General features: G+C 45.7%; 1 protein-coding gene across 3 annotated transcripts in view; it reads left to right on the top strand.

Moving 5' to 3' along the window:
• The window catches only part of RHBDF1 (rhomboid 5 homolog 1), a 208,876-nt gene that overhangs the window by 57,714 nt on the left and 129,219 nt on the right, over positions 1 to 21,943 (top strand). For all 3 annotated transcript variants that reach the window (XM_077448794.1, XM_077448793.1, XM_077448795.1), the window contains one exon: positions 10,744 to 10,878. In XM_077448794.1, coding sequence (XP_077304920.1) covers positions 10,762 to 10,878 — 117 coding nt within the window. In that variant the 5' untranslated portion in view covers positions 10,744 to 10,761. The remainder of the gene's footprint in view (positions 1 to 10,743; positions 10,879 to 21,943) is intronic.

Raw genomic sequence — 21,943 nt, 5'->3', positions numbered from 1 at the left:
GGTGTTGGTCACAAATAAAGATGTGCTGTGCTGAGCTCCACTGGAGAAATCTTTACCCGGGCCTCGTGGCATAAGAAATTAAGTTTTGCCTGTAACGCTTCTCTTTTTAGAGAGCTGGACCCCGGGATCCAGTGCTTTGTTTTTTTCAGCCATATTTACAGGTCCAGGGGTGTGGAACCCCGATAAAAAGGGGCCCTGGTGCCTGGAGGTTTTTTAAACGGAGCCCACCGTGAGAGGTGAAGATTGGGTCTGTCTGGTTTTACCACAGAACCCTGCAGCTGAATAAGATAAGGGAGTTTCCTAAGGAATTTTTCAAATTCTTGTGGGTTTTCTCCTTTAAATAAATGTTGTCATGCCTAAAGTCGCCACTGGGGGCTGTCAAGAGCACGTACCTGTTCCATGCTTGTCAGTCTCGCTCTGTGTTCATACAAGCTGCACGCTTCCTCCAGCCCAAGCCCCAGGTAAGGTGTGAGAAGGGTTTTTTTTTCTTTAAAATGTCCCCCACCTGGACAGAGGTACCTCTTCTCTCCAGGAAGCAGAAGGAGCATGGGCCAGTCGCACTGCTCCCACTGCCGCTGCCATTACGGCGGTTCTCCGTCTATCAAGCTCTTCCATCCCAGACCCCTCCACATGCAATCCGGTCGGATTGGAGCCCGTTCGCATGGGAAAACAATCTTTTTTTAAAAAAAAGTGAGGGGGGGCGTGCTGGGAAGTCGCAGAAAAGGGGAACGGGGCTTAGTGCGACGTTGACGTGTCTCAGACGTTCACAAACGCAGGGCTGTGTCTGCTATAAAGTACACCTTTTTTCAGATGCATTCAGCTGACAGAGGGACACAGAGCAGACGGGGGCATGTGAGTGTTGGTGACACAGGCATTCCCAGGGCATTTAGCATGAGCATTAATATCAGCGGCAGTTGCTGGACTATTTGCTCAGCAGTGAGTGCATTTTTGGTGGTACCTCTGCATTTGTGCTTGGCACTATGACCAGAGGAAGAGGTACAAATACCTCAAAAGACAAGGGCACAAAGAGGTCGCCCTCTGGCTTTAAGGACCCTCCCTCTGCAACACCATTCCCCCCGAAAGGCCTAAGGAGGCTGGTCAGAGTGAGCCATTGGGGTCATCAGGGGTTGCAATTGCTTCCGACAGTTCAGCCCCTGTCTATATTAGTGAGGAGGTTATTTCCTCAGCCATGATTGGATTGGAGGAAAGATTAATGGTTTTAATCGCATCCTCACAGAGTGGTAGAAAACGCATTAGGTCCCCTTCTACTACCCAGGATCCTCAAACAGAGGAACAGTGGGATAGGGAAGATGAATCCCCAGGAGACTGTGAAGAGACTGTTGACTTCCTCTTCCAAGGGTTCAAGTGGGGAAGGACCTTCTTCAGCTTCACAAAAATTTACCAAAATGGTCCGCTCCACATTTAAGCTATCCTTAACTGAGTCAGTTGAAAAGCCCACTTCTTGTTTGGGTTCACTAAAACTTCCTCAGGTTTTGCGTGCCTTTCATGTACATTCTTTGCTGGAAAAGCTTATGTTTTCTGAGTGGGATCACCCAGATAAACATTTTTTCCCCCCTAAAAAGTTTTCAACACTTTACCCTATGGAGGAAAAATTTACTAAGATGTGGAGTATACCAGCAATTGACGCTACTATATCCTGCGTGAATAAAAGTTTAACTTGTCCTGTTGACAATGCGCAAATGCTTAGGGATCCAACTGATAAAAAATTGGAATTCCTGTTAAAAAACATTTTCTTCCTTGGCAGGTTCAGTGGCTCAACCTGCAGTGGCAGCAATTGGGGTATGTCAATCCTTGAGAGATCATTTGAAACAGGTGCTCAAGGTTTTCCCTGAACAGCAGGCCCAGGATTTATCCGAGCTGCCAGGGGCTTTATGTTTTGCAATTGACGCAATCAGAGATTCTATTCTTCAAACCGTTGGTGCATATGTGTAGAATCTTATGGTTGAAAGTTGGTCAGCCGAAGCGGCATGCAACAAGCTCCTGGCTGGTTTTCCTTTCCGCTGTGAAAAGCTGTTTGGAAATGATTTGGACAAATATATCCAAAAGATATCAAGTGGGACAAGTACCCTTTTGCCAGTTAAGAAAAAGAGTAAATGTCCCTCATTTAAACAGGCTCTTTCTCCAGTGCAAGGGGCATCAGCCTCCAGGCAGTCGCGACGGCCTCCACTGCCAGGTTCAAGAGGTAAACCTCAGGGTCAACCCCAGGGACAAAAGAAGTCCTGGGGGAGGAAACCTACAAGACAGAAAGCCTCTCTATGAAGGGGTACCCCTGCTCGTTCGAGTGGGGGGAAGACTTCTGCAGTTCTCAAGGGTTTGGCAGGAGGCATTTTCAAAACGGGTGGTCTCCACAATAGCTCTAGGTTAAAAACTTCCAAATTCCGAGAATTCCTGTCTCCTCAGTTCAAATGTACCCAAAGATCCAGAGAGAAAGAAGTCTCTCTTTCAAGCGTTAGACCGACTTTTGTCGCAAAAAGTGATCATGGGGGTCCCCATGGAAGAGCAGGGGTTAAGGTTTTATTCAAACCTTTTCACGGTGCCAAAACCAAATGGAGATGTCAGACCTATTCTAGATCTCAAAGATCTAAACCAGTTCCTGAAAATCCACTCTTTTTGCATTGAATTTATCCAATCAATAGTATCCATCCTACAAGGAGGAGAACTTCTGGCATCAATGGACATCAAGGATGCATACCTGCATGTACCTATTTTCCCCCGCTCACCAGAAGTAGAAAAACATAATTTTCAGTTTGTAACCTTGCCTTTCGGTCTAGCTACGGCACCTCAGGTGTTTACAAAGCTTCTGGTCCTTCCTCTGGCCAGATTAAGGACTCAAGGTATAACGATAATAGCATACCTAGACGACCTGCTCTTGCTAGACCGGTTTGTAGACCGCTAGGACCAAAGCATGGTCACCACAGTCAACTACCTGGAAAACCTAGATTGGGTCCTCAACTAGGGATGCACCGAATGGGTTTTTTGGTGCCGAAACCGATACCGAAAATGAAAAATACACTAGGCCGAAAACCGAAACCGATACCGAAACAGCACCGATACCGAAAATGACTGTTTTTAAAAAATATTTTTATACAGGAGGTGGTCAGAGACTGGGAACATGGTACAGGAGGTGGTCAGAGACTGGGGACATGGTACAGGAGGTGGTCAGAGACTGGGGACATGGTACAGGAGGTGGTCAGAGACTGGGGACATGGTACAGGAGGTGGTCAGAGACTGGGGACATGGTACAGGAGGTGGTCAGAGACTGGGGACATGGTACAGGAGGTGGTCAGAGACTGCATGCATGGTACAGGAGGTGGTCAGAGACTGGGGACATGGTACAGGAGGTGGTCAGAGACTGGGGACATGGTACAGGAGGTGGTCAGAGACTGGGGACATGGTACAGGAGGTGGTCAGAGACTGGGGACATGGTACAGGAGGTGGTCAGAGACTGGGGACATGGTACAGGAGGTGGTCAGAGACTGGGGACATGGTACAGGAGGTGGTCAGAGACTGCATGCATGGTACAGGAGGTGGTCAGAGACTGGGGACATGGTACAGGAGGTGGTCAGAGACTGGGGACATGGTACAGGAGGTGGTCAGAGACTGGGGACATGGTACAGGAGGTGGTCAGAGACTGGGGACATGGTACAGGAGGTGGTCAGAGACTGGGGACATGGTACAGGAGGTGGTCAGAGACTGGGGACATGGTACAGGAGGTGGTCAGAGACTGGGGACATGGTACAGGAGGTGGTCAGAGACTGCATGCATGGTACAGGAGGTGGTCAGAGACTGGGGACATGGTACAGGAGGTGGTCAGAGACTGGGGACATGGTACAGGAGGTGGTCAGAGACTGGGGACATGGTACAGGAGGTGGTCAGAGACTGGGGACATGGTACAGGAGGTGGTCAGAGACTGGGGACATGGTACAGGAGGTGGTCAGAGACTGGGGACATGGTACAGGAGGTGGTCAGAGACTGCATGCATGGTACAGGAGGTGGTCAGAGACTGGGGACATAGTACAGGAGGTGGTCAGAGACTGGGGACATGGTACAGGAGGTGGTCAGAGACTGGGGACACGGTTCAGGAGGTGGTCAGAGACTGGGGACACGGTTCAGGAGGTGGTCAGAGACTGGGGACACGGTTCAGGAGGTGGTCAGAGACTGGGGACACGGTTCAGGAGGTGGTCAGAGACTGGGGACACGGTTCAGGAGGTGGTCAGAGACTGGGGACACGGTTCAGGTGGTCGTCAGAGACTGGGGACACGGTTCAGGAGGTGGTCAGAGACTGGGGACACGGTTCAGGAGGTGGTCAGAGACTGGGGACACGGTTCAGGAGGTGGTCAGAGACTGGGGACACGGTTCAGGAGGTGGTCAGAGACTGGGGACACGGTTCAGGAGATGGTCAGAGACTGGGGACACGGTACAGGAGATGGTCAGAGACTGGGGACACGGTACAGGAGATGGTCAGAGACTGGGGACACGGTACAGGAGATGGTCAGAGACTGGGGACACGGTACAGGAGATGGTCAGAGACTGGGGACACGGTTCAGGAGGTGGTCAGAGACTGGGGACACGGTACAGGAGATGGTCAGAGACTGGGGACACGGTACAGGAGATGGTCAGAGAACGTGGTACAGGAGGCATCCCCCATTGCAGGCCAGTGTCCCCCATTGCAGCCAGTGTGCCTGTGCCCCGTTGCAGCCAGTGTGCCAGTGCCCCGTTGCAGCCAGTGTGCCAGTGCCCCGTTGCAGCCAGTGTGCCAGTGTCCCGTTGCAGCCAGTGTGCCAGTGCCCCGTTGCAGCCAGTGTGCCAGTGTCCCGTTGCAGCCAGTGTGTCCCCCGTTGCAGCCAGTGTGTCCCCCGTTGCAGCCAGTGTGTCCCCCGTTGCAGCCAGTGTGTCCCCCGTTGCAGCCAGTGTGTCCCCCGTTGCAGCCAGAGAGCCAAGTGTGTATTGCAGCCAAGTGTGTGTCCCATTGCAGCCAGACTGTGCAGGGAAGAGAGCCGTCTCCGTCGCCTGTTTGATCACAGCGCCGGGAACATCACAGCTTTCATTTCAATAGCTGTGTGTTCCCGGCCGCGCGCCGTCACACACAGCCCCTCCCCCTTGTCCGGGCACTTTGATAGACAGATCATCCGTCCAATCCTGCGGATGATCTGTCTATCTAAGTGTCCGGACAAGGGGGAGGGGCTGTGTGTGACGGCGCGCGGCCGGGAACACACAGCTATTGAAATGAAAGCTGTGATGTTCCCGGCGCTTTGATCAAACAGGCGGCGGAGGCGGCTCTCCTGCGCTATGCACCCCCCATGATGGGCGTCACCAGGGGGCGGGGGCGGAGCCTCGCCCCCACCCAGGCCACGCCCCATTTTCGGCTCCATTATCGGCCGTTTTTCTCTTTCGGCAAAATGCCGAAAAGGGCATTTTCGGCCGATATGTTTCGGCGGCCGAAATTTCGGTGCATCACTATCCTCAACCTAGAGAAATCTTCTTTCTAGGTTGTAAGAAGAAGTAAGAAGTTTAGAGTACCTGGGTCTGGTTATAGATACGGCCTAGAAGAAGGTGTTTTTAACCTAGGAAAAGATTTGCGCCATAAAGGAGCTGGTTCAGGTGTTCAGAGCAAAGAACACTCTTTCTATTCGCCTTTGTATGAAGTTGTTGGGGAAGATGGTGGCTTCGTTCAAAGCAGCTCCTTATGCTCACTTTCATTTGAGACTGCTGCAAAATAGTATCCTGTCTGCCTGGAACAAGAAGGTCTAAGCTCTAGATTTTCCGATGTGTTTGTCGCCAAAAGTGCGCCAGAGTGGTGGAGGATATCTGAGAATCTGCAGCAGGGGAAACCCTTCTTACCAGTTACCTGGAAGATGGTAACAACAGATGCCAGCCTTTCAGGTTAGGGAGCAGTCCTGGAAGAGGGGTCTGTCCAAGGGAAATGGTCCAGAACCGAAAGGACCTTGCCCATCAACATTCTAGAGATTCGGGCAGAGCACCTAGCCCTAAAGACCTGGACATTCAGGTTGCGGAATTCTCCTTTCAGGATTCAATCCAACACTGCTACAGTGTTGGATTATATCAATCACCGAGGGGGCACCAGAAGTCAGGCAGCCCAGGGAGAGGTAAACCATATCCTAACCTGGGCAGAAAAGCATGTGCTGTGCATATCGGCAATCTTCATTCCAGAGGTAGAGAACTGGCAGGCGGACTACTTAAGTCGCCAGCAGTTGTTCCTGGGGGAATGGTCCCTTCACCCTTGCATCCAGGTTCAATAACAAAGTCGACAACTTTGTGTCCAGAACAAGGGATCCACTCACATGTGGAACAGATGCGTTGGTGACCCCGTGGGATCAGTTCTCTCTGATTTATACATTCCCTCCTGTTCTGCTGCTACCTCGACTTCTTCACAGGATCAAGCAGGAAAGTAAGTTGATAGTTCTTGTGGCTCCAGCATGACCCAGAAGATCTTGGTATGCAGAAATAGTAAAGATGGTGGTGGGGGTCCCATAGACCCTACCACCACGTCCAGACCTGTCATCTCAGGGACCAGTGTTCCATCCTAAATGGTAAATTTAATGGTTTGGCTATCGAAACCCACATTCTGAAGAATAGTGGGCTTTCAGGCTGAGTGATATCTACCTTGATTAATGCAAGGAAGCCAGCTTCCAGAGTCATTTATTATAGAGTCTCAAAGGCATATGTTTTTTGGTGTGAATCCAGGGGTTGTCAACCTAGAAAGTATGTCATAGTTAGAATTCTTGCCTTTCTGCAAATGGGGTTAGAGAGGAAAATGACCTTGAGTACTGTCTGCTTGCTTCTCATTCTTTGGTCCAGAGCTTTATACGGGGGTAACGTGGCTTAATCCACCTGTTAGAACACCCCTGAACCCTTGGGACTTGAATTTAGTTCTGCCGGCATTACAGAAACAGCCTTTTGAGCTGATACAACATATTCACTTGGTCCTTTTGACAATGAAGCTAGTTTTTCCTGATAGCCATTTCTTCTGCAAGAAGGGTATCAGAATTGGCGGCTCTTTCTTATAAAGAGCCATATTTAATCATTCACAAGGATAGATTTATTTTGCGTCCTCATTCTAGCTTTCTGCCAAAGGTGGTTTCAGGTTTTCATCAAAACCAGGATATTGTTCTACATTCATTGTTTCCAGAACCCTGTTCTACGGAGAAAATTCACTACATGCTCTGGATGTAGTGAGAGCAGTCGAAATCTATTTGAAGGCGACTGCTCAGATTCAGAAAACAGTTGTTTTGTTTGTGTTGCCTGAAGGCCCTAGAAAGGGACAGGCAGCATTGAAATCTTCTATTGCCGAATGCATTTGGCAAGTAATTATTCAAGCTTATGGTTTGAAGAGGAAAGTTCCACCTTTTCAAATCAAACCACACTCCACCAGGGCTGTAAGTGCTTCATAGGCAGTGCATCACCAAGCCTCCATGGCTCAAATCTGCAAGGTCACATTCATCATATTTTATCAGGTGGATGTAAGAAGGCATGAGCATATCGCCTTTGGGTGCAGTGTGCTGCAGGCAGCAGTACAGGTCCTCAGGTCTGATTGCACCCTACTTTTGTTTGTGTCTCCCGCCCCTCAGATAGCATTGCTCTGGGACATCCCATACAGTAATTACTGTGTCCCGTGATGTACGATAAAGAATATAGAAAAAACAGCTTACCTGCTAAATCCTTTTCTTGGAGTACATCACGGGACACAGAGGTCCCTCCCCTCTTTCTGGTTACATGTGTATTGCTTTGCTACAAAACAGATGCTCCCGGTAGAGGGAGGAGTTGTGTTGGGAAGTTGAACTTCCTGTCTAGGGTGTGCAAGTGTCCATCACCTAAAGGTGCCATATAACCCATACAGTAATTACTGTGGCTCTGTGTCCCATGATGTACTACAAGAAAAGGGTTTTACAGGTAAGCTGTTATAAAAATCCTAATTTTTTTTTGTGTTTGTTTTCTATAGTTGGTTTGTATTAATGCTATATTAAGATATTTCATTAAGATGTGTTTTATGGATATTATTGAATTTTAGTTTTATGGTCCTTAGTTATGGAACCTTTATATTATACCTGATAACTAAGAAAATTTTACTGGAATGATTCTTTACATGTTTTGTTATAAAATAACAATGAAATGAAATAAAGATATATATGCTTCAAAGGGACAACTTGTTCTATGCATAAACTACATTTTACACATAAAAAAGTAATGGCCCTGGAAAGGCATATGGAAAGCAGCAAGTGGATTTAGGTTAGACAATAGTGATGTTCCATCATAATGCAGTCCTAACTTTTCCAGTGTGTTGTTTATGCCTGAGGCATCTAGCAGTAGATATGTTATCTTTTCTAGTTCAAATGAATGATGATGTTTCCATCACTCACCACATAATGCCATACAAAAGGAAGCAGCAAGTTGCTGGTTTAGGTAAACTTTTAGGCTGGGATCACACCATTGTGAATTGGATGCGGATCCCCGGCATCCAATTTGCAATAGCAGGAGATTTTAACCGTCTTTATATCTCTGCAAAGGGTCCGGTCTGTTTTGCAAAAAAATGTGCATCTTTTGATCCGTTTCAGATCCAAATTCAGATGAAAATTCAAGCTGAAATCGGACCTGAAACAGTGAACCAGGATGCATCGGACCCCTGCTGTGAGCTGCATGCGGATCATATGTGAACCTAGCCTTAAAGTATACTTTTGATCAGGAAGTAGAAATGGCGTTAGCCATGGTTTGCCTTTCACTTTTCTCCTGTTTGCTTAGTGTCCAATTTTTACTGCACACCTATTATACAACTCAGAGAAATCTTACTTTGGGTTCCATGCACACTATAAGCTAAAATAAATGCCAGAAAAACACTGGATGAAAAATACTCATAATAGCGTTTTTGTGCCAGCTTTTAGCAGCAGTAGTTGGGAGCTTTCAGCTTTTATTTCTCCTGGAAAATCGCTCCCAAAAAATCCAAAAAACTGAAGCTTCAAAAACACTTCTAGACTGAAATAGTGTGCATGGACACATATTAAAACACTGTTTGCTTCTAGATGCAGAAGCCTTACTACTGTGCATGGAGCCTTACTGCTGTGGTTGTCATATTTGCATCATTCCTTCTCCTATACATCCATTGACATGTCCATTATTACATCATTGCTATTGGAAGGGTGAATAACAGTAATCCCTCCTTGTCATGGCAATGCAGGCAGTCTCTCAATTGCCATGGCAGTGGGGAAGATACCTTAGTTGCCATGGCAATCATACCAATCCCTCTGATGTCATAGCAACACAAAGGATGATCAATCTAGCACCATAGAAATTGGCCTATTTTCCCTCCAATACTGCGTCAATAGAATTGATTCCTCAAGTGCCATAATAATATGACCAATACCTGTGTCTGCATGTCAATAGTTACTCCATTGCTATGACAGTGGAGTTAACCACACTGTCCCCAAAATAATGATAAAGTCAGATCCCTAAATTGTTTTGGCAAGGAGTCAGTTCCCAGTGTGCCCATACCTGTTACCATCACCATCGCATCTGGGTTGATTTGTCCTTTACAATGGCAGGGATTAAAGGTCAGCTGAACTTACAGAAATTTAGAGGTTCCATTTGGCTTTATAAGAAAGCTCTTTCCTAGTTTGTCCTTGACATTTACTTTCTGAGATACAGACCCAGAACAAGCATGTATCAGGAACATCAGAGTAAAATCTGAATTTCTAATCTGCATACTAGCTCCAGCTTTGTAATTTGAAGGAAATAGTGATATCTTGCAAATAGAGACCCTGACCCATAGTGCCCCAAAAATCTTTTGTCTTATAAATGTTTATTTGTAAAGCTAAGCTTGTGTATGCTGATGAACTGTCCACCAGCAGTGATTCTTGGCCCAGCAAGCCTTTTTCCTATTTTGCCATTCAGCATTGGCTTCTCTACGCAAGCTGTTGATTTTTCCTGTCAATGTTTCCTCCTGCTTCCAAGTCCCTTTTTGATGGAGTAAGAAACTGTACCCCCTGACACCTTGGCTTTCACAGGAATTACAAAGACATGTTAAAGTATTATAACATTACATAAATATTACATTAATATTCAGTTTTTAGTATCATGAACTTCTCTCTATAAACCTTTAATATTCCTGGAATCAGTTTACTTAAATTTCAATAAAACCTGAAAAATGATGATTATAATCTGTATATATATATATATATATATATATATATATATATATATATATATATATATATATATGAAATTTAAGTTCCAAAACTTAGGCTTGGTTCACACTAAAGCACGGAACGGCTCACAGGTCCGATTTCAGGTCTAATTTTTGGCTGATTTTGGACCTGAAACAGACCAGAAGATGCACAAGACTCCAGTGCAGTTCACACCGGAGCCGCTCCGGAGATGTGTGAACCGACTCCATAGAGAGCCAGTCACAATCTCCTGATATGCGAATTGGATACAGAGAAACCCACATACAGTTCACAGTAGTGTGAACCCAGCCTCAGACATTGAAAAGAACAACAAAAACAATTACAATTCACCTAAAATCAAAACATTTTTCTGTAAGGGTTCAGGTAGGTAGAGGGTTAAGTGTTAGGTTGTCCTTTAACACTTAAATGTTAGGAACACATAGCTTTTGGATTTCCACTTGTTTTGGGCATTAAAAGCCATTCAGAGAAATTCTGTTCTGGGCTCAGATGAGATATCTAACGTTAGAACTTTGTTTTTTGTTAACAGGTAAAAAAGAAAGCAAAAATGACAGAAGTCCGCCGGGATAGCACAAGCAGTCTACAGAGAAAGAAGCCACCATGGCTAAAATTGGAGATACCATCTGCTCCTGTTATCACAACAGAGGAGCCAACCTTTCTGCAGGTAATATATCACTAACGATTTGAATGCATCTTGAGTTTCATAAAAATTGTCTTTCTACTTTAAAGCGGAGGTCCACCCTAAAATGGACCTCCGCTCATCGGAATCCCCCCCCCCTCCGGCGCCACAATCGGCTCTCTGCGGAACGGGGCGTACGTTACGCCCCGTTCCGCAAGCGCCCGCCCCCTTCAGCAAGTGCCCCGCTGCCTGCTGGGAAACACACAGCTCCCAGAGGCAGCGGGGACCGTCCGGATTGCGCCGCGTGGCTCGCGCATGCGCAGTAGGGAACCGGGAAATGAAGCCGAAAGGCTCCATTTCCTGATTCCCATACCCAAGATGGCGGCGGGACCCGGCAGCCGAGCGAGCGATCGGCTTCGGGTGCCGACATCGCGGGCGCGCTGGACAGGTAAGTGTCACTATTTAAAAGTCAGCAGCTGCAGTATTTGTAGCTGCTGGCTTTTAAAAAAAAAAAAAAACGCGGAGTCCCGGTGGACTCCCGCTTTAACCACTTGCCCTACAGGGCACTTTCACCAGCTTCCTGCCCAGGCCAATTTTTAGCGCTGTCACGCTTTGAATGAAAATTGCGTGGTCATGCGAAGCTGTACCCAAATGAACTTTTTTTATCATTTCTTTCACACAAATAGAGCTTTCTTTTGGTGGTATTTAATCACCGCTGGGTTTTTTATTTTTTTGCTAAAAAAAAATGAAAAAAGACAGAAAATTTTGAAAAAAAAAGTTTTTCTTAATTTCTGTCAGAAAATTTTGTAAATAAGTAATTTTTCTCCTTCACTGATGTGCGCTGATGAGGCTGCACTGATGGGCATTTATGTGACACTAATAGGCACTGATGAGGAGGCACTAATATGCAACACTGATGGGCACTGATGAAGCGGCACTGAAGGTCACTGATGAGGTGGCACTGATGAGGAGGCACTAATAGGCAGCACTGATGAGCACTAATAAGGGACACTGCTGGGCACTGATAGGTGGCATGCATAGGCAGCACTGATGGGCACAGATGAGCTGCATTAATAGGCACTGATATGCAATGATAGGTGGCACGAATAGGCAGCACTGATGGGCATGGATGGGCGGCACTGAAGGGGACTGAAAGGCAGCACTGACTTACATCACTGATGGGCACAGAATGGCCTCACTGATGGGCACAAATTGACATCAATGATGAGCACAGATTGGTGTCACTGATGGGCACAGATTAGTGTCACCAATGGGCACAGACTGGCAGCACTGGTAAGGTTGCACTAATAATCAGTACCCTGATGATCAGTACAGGTCAGTCCTGTGAGGAGATACCGCTGATCGGAACTCCTCTCCTGATGATCAGTACAGGTCACTCCTGTGAGGAGATGCCGCTGATCGGCTCTCCTCTCCTCACACTCTGTCAGTGTGAGGTGAGGAGACCCTATTAATGACTATCTTTAACGATTATCTTTACCGAGATTGGGGTTGCGCTATGTCCCTGGGAGAGCGCATCCATGATCACTGTGCTGCCTGCCCCCAGGGCTGTACAATAGCAGTGAGACTGATAGATGTCATGTGATGTTGGCCCAGAATGAGAATGTATCCTGCCCTCCGTCATTTGTCTAAACGGCTCGTACACACGATCGAACTTTCCAACAACAAAACTGTGGAATTTTGTTCCAAGGGTGAATGTTCCAAATTGTCTTGCATACACACGGTCACGCAAAGGTTGGCCAACAATTCCGAACGTAGTAACGTACAAAGACATACAAAGAGCTGATAAAAAGGAAGCTGAATAGTCATGCACCACCCTTTGGGCACCTTCTGCTAATGTTGCGTTTGATGAGCATTGATTCCGAGCATGCGTGTTTGTACTTTGGACTTTTGTCCGACAGACTTGTGTACACATGATCGGAAAGTTCGACAACACACATTTGTTGGAGGAAAATTTGAGAACATGCTAGCCAACATTTGTTGGCGGAAAGTCCGACAACCCTACTTTGCTCCTCCAGTGCTTACTAGAAAAACAGATTGGAGAGAGGCCAGGTGGATCTGGCTCCATCTTTTAGCTGTGCACAGAAAGATGGAGCCAGCTGTCAATCAGGCAGCCAGGTGGATCCCGACTCTCTTGTCGGGATCCTTTTTTACTGTGGCGTGTCTGTTCTCTGTAAGTAAAAATAAATAACACACTTGCTAGCTGGATCACCAGGTGAAAATAAAGGAAAAAAGCCAACAAAAAAGAAAACAAATGCAGCTATCACATCTAAGAATTGGTAAGCTGTGTACAGAGTAAAGCATTCAGGAATATTTAACATACACCATAGCATATACAGTAGGACACAAGGATCAGTAGTGTGTATTATGGTGCCTGTTACATTGCTGGTCAGAGGGAGGAAAAAATGCCAAGGGATTAGAAAAAGGAGAAAAATATAACCAGTGTCAGCGATCAGTGGAAAAATGCCATGGTGGCAGTGGCAGGAAATATAGCCCAGTGCTGGTGGTCTGTGGAAGAAAACAATGACCAGGACCAGTGGGAGAATAAAATGCATAGTGATGGTGTCTGTGGGAGGAAGAATGTCCATGAAGTGATGGTCAGTTGGGTAAAGAATGCCCTAGCATTGGTGTCAGTGGATAAAAAAAGAATCTTTGGTGTTGGTGGAAGAAGAAATAGTTTTGATCTCACACCTGGCCTTCAGTTGGTGTGTTCTCCAGCGTGACCCTCCCTTGGGGTTAGGGACACATGCGGTGAAACCCACATCCAATTGGCACTAGTGTGAACCCAGTCTAAGTCATGAATTTAACAGAATCATGTAGAGTCACCCTTATGTATGTATTTCCAATATTTAAATAGAGCCAGTTTATTACTTGGTAAGGTACAATGTACATACATTCAATTACTCATCTTTAGGGCTTATCTGCCACTGGACCGAAGGACACATCTGGAGGAAGAGAGCGTGGATTTGCTGTAGAGTCTGTTTTACATCTAAAGTGACTTGACAGACACTGTTAGATACATTTCCTATGTATTTGCTGTGTGTGTCTACAGACTCGCTAGCTGTGGAGGATAAAAGTCAACAAGCGGTACTTGGGCCCCTCCTCCACCCTGCTATTCAACAAAAACAATATAACTGTAGTAAAAATAACACCAAAGTAAATACAGGAGGATTAAAAAAAACAAAGGGAAGAAAAAAGGAAAAAAGGTTACGTGCGCATGCAATGCCTAATAATTTTCATAGAATATTGAGAAAATACAATGCAGCAACAACTCAAGTCTTCAATTCACAAAGCATATGTGATATTTTTAGTACACTGCTTTTTTATGGTGTAAAATAGATTTTTCAACTAACTGGAAGTTGTTGTTTTTGACAAAAAATGATTACTCATGTTCAGCCACTACTTGCCCTTTTACCAATTTGCTGCTTCCTCCTGTTAAGCCACTTTCACTCATTTGATGTGATGCCTTTCAGATTTATCTAGCTCCCCTCCTAATGTACATTCTTCCTGAAATACAGCTCTCACATTAGTGGTTGGGTAAACGACACCATGACATTGGGGGTCATTGTAGAATCCCCTGTTGCCCATATATTAATGGTCAGTATAAATGCCAAGGTTACACTGATGGAAAATGTAAATTACTGTTTACATTGATGGTCTGACGAGAAGTGCCCCCTTACATTGGAGGTCAGTGAAGAAGTTGTGTTACATAAATCCAGCAGACAGCTGCAGAGGAGACTATTTCCAAGTGACGTTAGCGTGGGAACTATGCAAGCAGGAGAAGATTCCACCCACAGAGCAAACTCGTACCTCATTCTTTATAGGCAGGGGCAGACTCTACATATACAGTACCGGACTCCAGAGCCTCAGACAACCCTGTGCTCCTGCATACAGTTGTGCTCATAAGTTTACATACCCTGGCAGAAGTTATGATTTATTGGCCATTTTTTAGAGAATATGAATGATAACACAAAAAACTCATGATTAGTGTTTGCTGAAGCCATTTATTATCAGTCAACTGTGTTTACTCTTTTTAAATCATAATAACAACAGAAACTACCCAAATGACCCTGAGCAAAACTTTACATACCCTGGTGATTTTGGCCTGATAACATGCACACAAGTTGACACAAAGGCATTTGAATGGCTATTAAAGGTAACCATCCTCACCTGTAATCTGTTTTCTTGTAATTAGTGTGTGTGCATAAAAAGTCAATGAGTTTTTGGACTCCTGACAGACCCTTGCATCTTTCATCCAGTGCTGCACTGACGTTTCTGGATTCTGAGTCATGGGGAAAGCAAAAGAATTGTCAAAGGATCAACGGGAAAAGTTAGTTGAACTGTATAAAACTTTAAAGGGATGTAAAAAGATATCCAAGGAATTGAGAATGCCAATCAGCAGTGTTCAAACTCTAATCAAGAAGTGGAAAATGAGGGGTTCTGTTGAAACCAAACCACAGTCGGGTAGACCAACTAAAACTTCAGTCACAACTGCCAGGAAAATTGTTTGGGATGCAAAGAAAAACCCACAAATAACTTCAGGTGAAATAGAGGACTCTATGAAAACATGTGGTGTGGCTGTTTCAAGATGCACAATAAGGAGGCACTTGAAGAAAGATGGCTGCATGGTTGAGTCACCAGAAGAAAGCCAGTACTACACATATACCACAAAGTATCCCACTTACAATATGCCAAACAGCACAGAGCCTCAAACCTTCTAGCACAAATCATCATCATCATTTGGATTGATGAGACCAAAATTTAGCTTTTTGGCCACAACCATAAACGCTACATTTGGAGAAGAGTCAACAGGGCCTATGATGAAAGATGCACCATTCCTACTGTAAAACACGGAGGTGGATCACTGATGTTTTGGGGATGTGTGAGCTACAAAGGCACAGGAAATTTGGTCAAAATTGATGGCAAGATGAATACAGTATGTTATCAATAATTACTGGAGGAACATTTGCATTCAACAGCCAGGAAGCTGCGTATGGTAGATACTTGGACATTCCAGCTTGGCAATGACCAAAACACAAGGCCAAGTCAACCTGTCATTAGCTACAGCAGAATAAAGTGAAGGTTCTGGAGTGGCCATCTCAGTCTCCTGACCTCAATATCATTGAGCCACTCTGGGGAAATCTCAAACGTGCAGTTCATGCAAGACAGCCCAAGAATTTACAGGAACTTGAGAATTTTTGCCAAGAGGAATGGGCAGCTTTATCATCGGAGAATATAAAGAGCCTCATCTACAAATACCACAAAAGGCTTCAAGCTGTCATTGATGTTAAAGGGGGCAATACAGGGTATTAAGAACTGGAGTATACTGATGGCGCCACGTGAGGAGGTAAGCAGAGCAAGCTCCTGCTGCATTCCTCTTCAAAACCCGCTAGCCCTCTGTCTCACCTACCTGGCGGGACCCTCATGGGTTGGTTTGTGGATCGTTCCCACAACCTATGGCTCTCCTCCACAATGCAGGCCTCAGCTGATACAGTGGCATCTCACAAAGGCACAGCAGGCAGCGATTCTGCCTCTCGTGCAGGTATAGCTCAGGCGGTTGTAGCTCTTCTCACACCCACCCTAGCTGCCACAGTGGATGCCACAGAAGAGCATCTCTCATCACTATAAGATGATACTATAGCTAATGCTGCTGTCCTTGCATGCCTTTCACACTCTAATTATGAATTGTGGGTCAAATTGGATGATTTAGAAAATTGCTTGCGGCAAAATAATCTGTGGATTATTGGCTTGCCAATATCATTGTCCAACATACAGCTCACACATCTCTGTGCCAAAACCATTCCTGAGCAACGTGGCCTCCGCACCCCATGTGTCACTGAGCGTGCTCATCGCATAGGCCAGCACACAGAACAGCGTGCTAAACCTAGATCAGTGATTGTCGCGCGTGAACCCTCTCTATTGATGGCGTAGACCTGCTACTGTTCACTGATTACTCAATCAAGGTGATGAAACAGGGCAAAGCATTCTCATCAATTTGCTTGACCTTATACAACAATCACATCAAGTTCATCCTGGCCTACCCTGCGGTTCTCCATATCCAATCTCCTACAGGGAACTATCTAACTTTTTCATCTCCAGCCGACGCAGAGCACTATATCACTAATCCTTTAGTCATGGACACTAGCACAATAATTCTGCTGATGACTCTCCCTCAAGAGCCGTTAAAGCCTCCTGAGCCTCATCTAAGAGCCAGCTCAGTCCTGAAAAGCCCCGTACAAACATAGTCATTTTAACAACCAGGCTAAGCGCTCAGAAATTGGCTGAATTGTTCTTAATGCTATGCAGATTCCAGAGTCCTGTTGGGAGCTATTCTCTTGCTCCCTCGGTGGGTTAAAACTCTAAGTTATGTTCGGCTACTCATGTACTGACTACTCCTACCTGCTGTCAGCGGGCCTCCTTCCCTCTTCTTCCCCTTCACCTTTACATCACCCTCCTCTCCCCCCCAGTGGGGACTCTCCCTGTGTTCCCCCCCTTCCCCCCTTAATATTCACCTCTGAGAGAGGAACAAGCATCAGGTGGGAGCTCTGCGTGGGTGATGATCCCCATGTGGAAAAAAGTGGAGTCAGTAATGTACACCAGGTGGTTTTTCTACTTGGCTTTGTTATTTTTGATTTATTCTTTCTCTTTGTGTTTGCTTGTGTTATTTACCTGTTATGCAACTCTACCCTCAGAGGATTTACAATGTATGTATACCCCTCACTTTGATGGAAAGATGACTGTCATGAGGTCTTATAACATGTTAACATTTTTTAAATCCCTTATTCAACAGACATTGTTGCCCCAAGAAGCGCATGCAAATTCTTATGCTGCGTACACACGATTGGACTATCCGTCGGACAAACCGCCGGACTTTGCAGTGGAGGTCCGCCGGACTTTCCGAACGAGCGGACCTGCATACACACCACCGGACTTGTCCGACTTTTGAAATGAACGTACTTGCCCACACACGGGGGAAAGTCCATTCATTTTGAACGTGGCTCCAGGTAGATGGGACTAGCGAAGGAGGTCAATGTCGCCGCCTCCATCTGTGAGATTGACACCTTGCTGGCCCTGTCACCTGGTATGGACTTAAAGGGGAAGCCCTATGCCAAAAAAACAGCTTGGGGGTCCCCCCAAAGTCCATATCATGCCCTTATCTGAGCACGCAGCCCAGCCGGTCAGGAAAGGGGGTGGGGACGAGCGAGAGCCCCTCCTGAGCCGTACCAGGCTGTGTACCCTCATCATGGGGGGGTGCTTTGGGGAAGAGGGAACCCCCTTCCCCAAAGCACCTTGTCCCCAGGTTGATGAGGACAAGGGCCTCTTTCCGACAATCCTGGCTGTTGGTTGTCGGGGTCTGCGGGCGGGGGGCTTATCAGAATCCGGGAGCCCCCTTTAATAAGGGGGCCCCCAGATACCGGTCCCCCACCCTATGTAAATGAGTATTGGGGTACCAATTTTAGAGGTTGACCGATATATCGGCCGGACGATATTTGCCGTTTTTTAATTAACCACTTACAGACCGGACCATTTTGCTGGTCAAAGACCAGACCACTTTTTGCGATTCGGCACTGCGTCACTTTAACTGACAATTGCGCGGTTGTGCGACGTGGCTCCCAAACAAAATTGACGTCCTTTTTTTCCCACAAATAGAGCTTTCTTTTGGTGGTATTTGATCACCTCTGCGGTTTTTATTTTTTATAAACAAAAATAGAGCGACAATTTTGAAAAAAACGCATTATTTTTTACTTTTTGTTATAATAAATATCCCCCAAAAATATATAAAAAAAAATTTTCCCTCAGTTTAGGCCGATACGTATTCTTCTACATATTTTTGGTAAAAAAAAAATCGCAATAAGCGATTATTGATTGGTTTGCGCAAAAGTTATAGCGTTTACAAAATAGGGATAGTTTTATAGCATTTTTATTAATAATTTTTTATTATTTTTTTTTTACTAGCGATCAGCGATTTTTATTGTGACTGCGACATTGTGGGGGACCCATCGGACATTTTTGGGACCATTGTCATTTATACAGTAATCACTGCTATATAAATGCAGTGATTCCTGTGTAAATGACACTGGCAGTGAAGGGGTTAACCAGTGGGTGGCAGTGTAGGGGTTAAGTGTTCCTAGGGGTGTGTTACTAACTGTGGGGGGGGTTGGGCTTTCATTTACTCCAATCACATGGAACAGAGATCAGCGTCACTAGTTGCTAGGCAGAATGGAGAAATGCTGTTTACGCGGCATTTCCTCCATTCAGCCGTCCCGTGAGACGATCGCGGGGATCGAGTCTGCAGGTCCCGCGACCGGACTCACGGGGTTCCCGACCAGCCGATGGCAGGGTGGCATTGAAGATTGGACGTACCTGTACGCCAATATGCCTACCCGTGCCATTCTGTCGACGTACATCGTCGTGCGCTGGTCGGGAACCGGTTAATCAGCATCGACCGGTTAATCGGCATCGGCCGATTGTGCTGATAAAAAGGCTGATTAGAACTACAGCACCACTTGCAAATGATTTCTGTAATAGAAGTCAATGCAAGTTGCCAGAGTCTTCATAGAAGGGACTTTCCTTCTCTCTGGGCAGTCTGCCAAGAAAAGAGTAAAGAGATACAATGTTTACACTTGAATGAATGAACTGAACACAGTGTGCAAAGTTCTCAGTTTAACCATTTAAAGACTAAATCTTTTCTGACACTTGTTGCTTACAAGTAAAAATCCTGTATTTTCTGCTAGAAAATCACTTAGAACCCCCAAAAAATATATATATTTTTCTAGCAGAGATCCTAGGGCATAAAATAGTAGTTGTTGCAATATTTTATGTCACACGGCATTTGCGCAGCGGTCTTTCAAATGCAATTTTTTGGGGAAAAAATACACTGATAAAAAAAAAAAAAACGAAAACAGTAAAGTTAGCCCATTTTTTTTTCCTCCAAAAGTTTTGACTACCTGTTTTTATTTAATATTTAATATATAGTTTTTTTTTCTGATTGGAGGTTTGTTTTGTTTAATAAATGTTTAAATGTAAGAAATTTTCTGTATCACTTATGAAGGCTGCTTTCACACTGGGGCGGGCAGGCGTTGATGGTAAAACGCTGCTAGTGGGGCGCATATAACCCAGCTAGCGGCCGAGGAAGAGGTTAAATCCGCCCGTGAAGCACCGCTGCCAAAACGCATTGCATGCGCTTCGGCAGCGGTGCCCATTAGTATCAATGGGCAGGAGTGGTGGAGGAGGGGTATACACCACTCCAAACGTGCTGCTTGCAGGACTTTTTTTAACATCCTGCCAGCGCATCGCCTCAGTGTGAAAGCACTTGGGCTTTCACACAGACTGCAGGAGAGCCGTTTTGCAGGCACTTTACAGGCGCTGTTTTTTAGCCCAAAAGCGCCTGAAAAACGCCTCAGTGGGAAAGGTGTCTGTTAGATTTTATGAGATGAAGGGGGGGGGGGGGGGAGGAAAAAAAAAAATCGGCCTAACATATCGGCCAAAAAAAAATCGGCATCATATATTGGCCATCGGCCGCCATGATTTCTAAATATTGGCATTGGCCAGAGAAAAACCCATATCGGTCGACCTCTAGGCACTATGTACCCCTACCCATTCACCTGGTGAAAAAAAGTGTAAATAAAAAAAACATAACACGTTTTTAAAATAATTTATTGGACAGATCCGGTGGTCTTCCGCCTTGAGGAGTCTTCTCGCCGGACTCCTCCGCTATCTTCTGCTCTTTTACTAGCTCTTTTACTAGCGGAGGAGCCCGGCTTTCTTTTTTGTCGCCACCGCCGTCCGGGGGTCTTCTTCTGACTTTGGGGGTCTTGGGGATCTTGAACGCTCCTGAGGCTCTCCATCTGGTTGGAGGAGACTAACTCTGTCATGCATCCATCAGAGGACTATGATTGTGTTCGGTCCCAGACGCCACGGAATCCTGAATCTCCGCCTGCAGACATTTCCCTGTTAGCCCACACCATCTCATCAATACATTTTGTAGACTTGTGGCACCTAACTCACTCGACTGAGATTTTACTTATTTTTCACCCCCCCCCACAATTCTTTTTCACGAATAGATTATTTTTGTTGCTTCCCAAGCTTTACTAGCAACGCTCCATAAAGCAGAGATTGGCGATACAGTGATTTCAGATCACATTCCAATTATTGTACACTTGACCAGTGTCAAACCATCATCACCCTCACCCACTTGGCGTTTCCCCTCATTTTAAGCAGAAAATGAAGATTTCCGTCACAAGCTTTATGGTGCCTGGGCAGATTACGCCTCCAGTAAAGGAGCACACCTTACAGATTCAAACCTATTTTGGGAGGCAGGTAAGGCATTCCGTAAAGGAAAGATTATTTCATATACTGCCCAATTAAAAAGACACTCCCGACAGCAATATATGCATGCTAGTAAAACGTTACGATAAGCACATGCAACTTTATTGCATATTCGCACCTTGGATAACATTAAAGCCTGGCTGTTCGCTAAATGGAACTTTAATCTGTGGGCACAGCAACAGGAAGCAGCTAAGACATCAAACTCTCCACTCTAAACGGCCCAACTATATTTCTGCTCTTAAGAATACTGCTGGCTCCCTCGATACCTCCCCTGTAGAAATTTGCAAACTACTTACTGATTATTATACATTCCTATACTCTGAGGATCCGACTGATCAGATACTGGTGGAGAATTTGCTATCCAAGGTGCGACTACCCCAGCTCACCTCCGCTCACTTAGAAGCCCTTAATGCTCTCATCTCAGTGAAAGGCATTAAAACAATGGTTAAATCCTTAGCCTCATCCAAGGCCCCAGACCCTGATGGTTACACTGCCGAATTTTACAAATTGACTAGTGATATCTTTCCCGACACTTTCAAACATGTGTTTACCGCCAAGTGTTAAGGGGGCTCATACCTCCCCACAGGAACACATTAAACTAATATCCAAAAAAGGGAAAGACCCGTTGCACCCAGGTTCGTACAGGCCAATCTCATTGATCAATGTAGACATAAAGATTTTTTCTAAAATAGTTGCCTCACACCTAGCTATATTTCTGCCTTCCTTGCTTCACCCAGCTCAATCGGGCTTTGTTTCGGGGCGT

Source organism: Lithobates pipiens, unplaced genomic scaffold (assembly GCF_037356315.1).
Source record: "Lithobates pipiens isolate NorthernLeopardFrog02 unplaced genomic scaffold, aLitPip1_a1.2 Scaffold_22, whole genome shotgun sequence".
Taxonomy (NCBI): Eukaryota; Metazoa; Chordata; class Amphibia; order Anura; family Ranidae; genus Lithobates; species Lithobates pipiens.
Note: the sequence above shows the minus strand (reverse complement) of the source record. Positions and strands in the feature narration are given on the sequence as shown.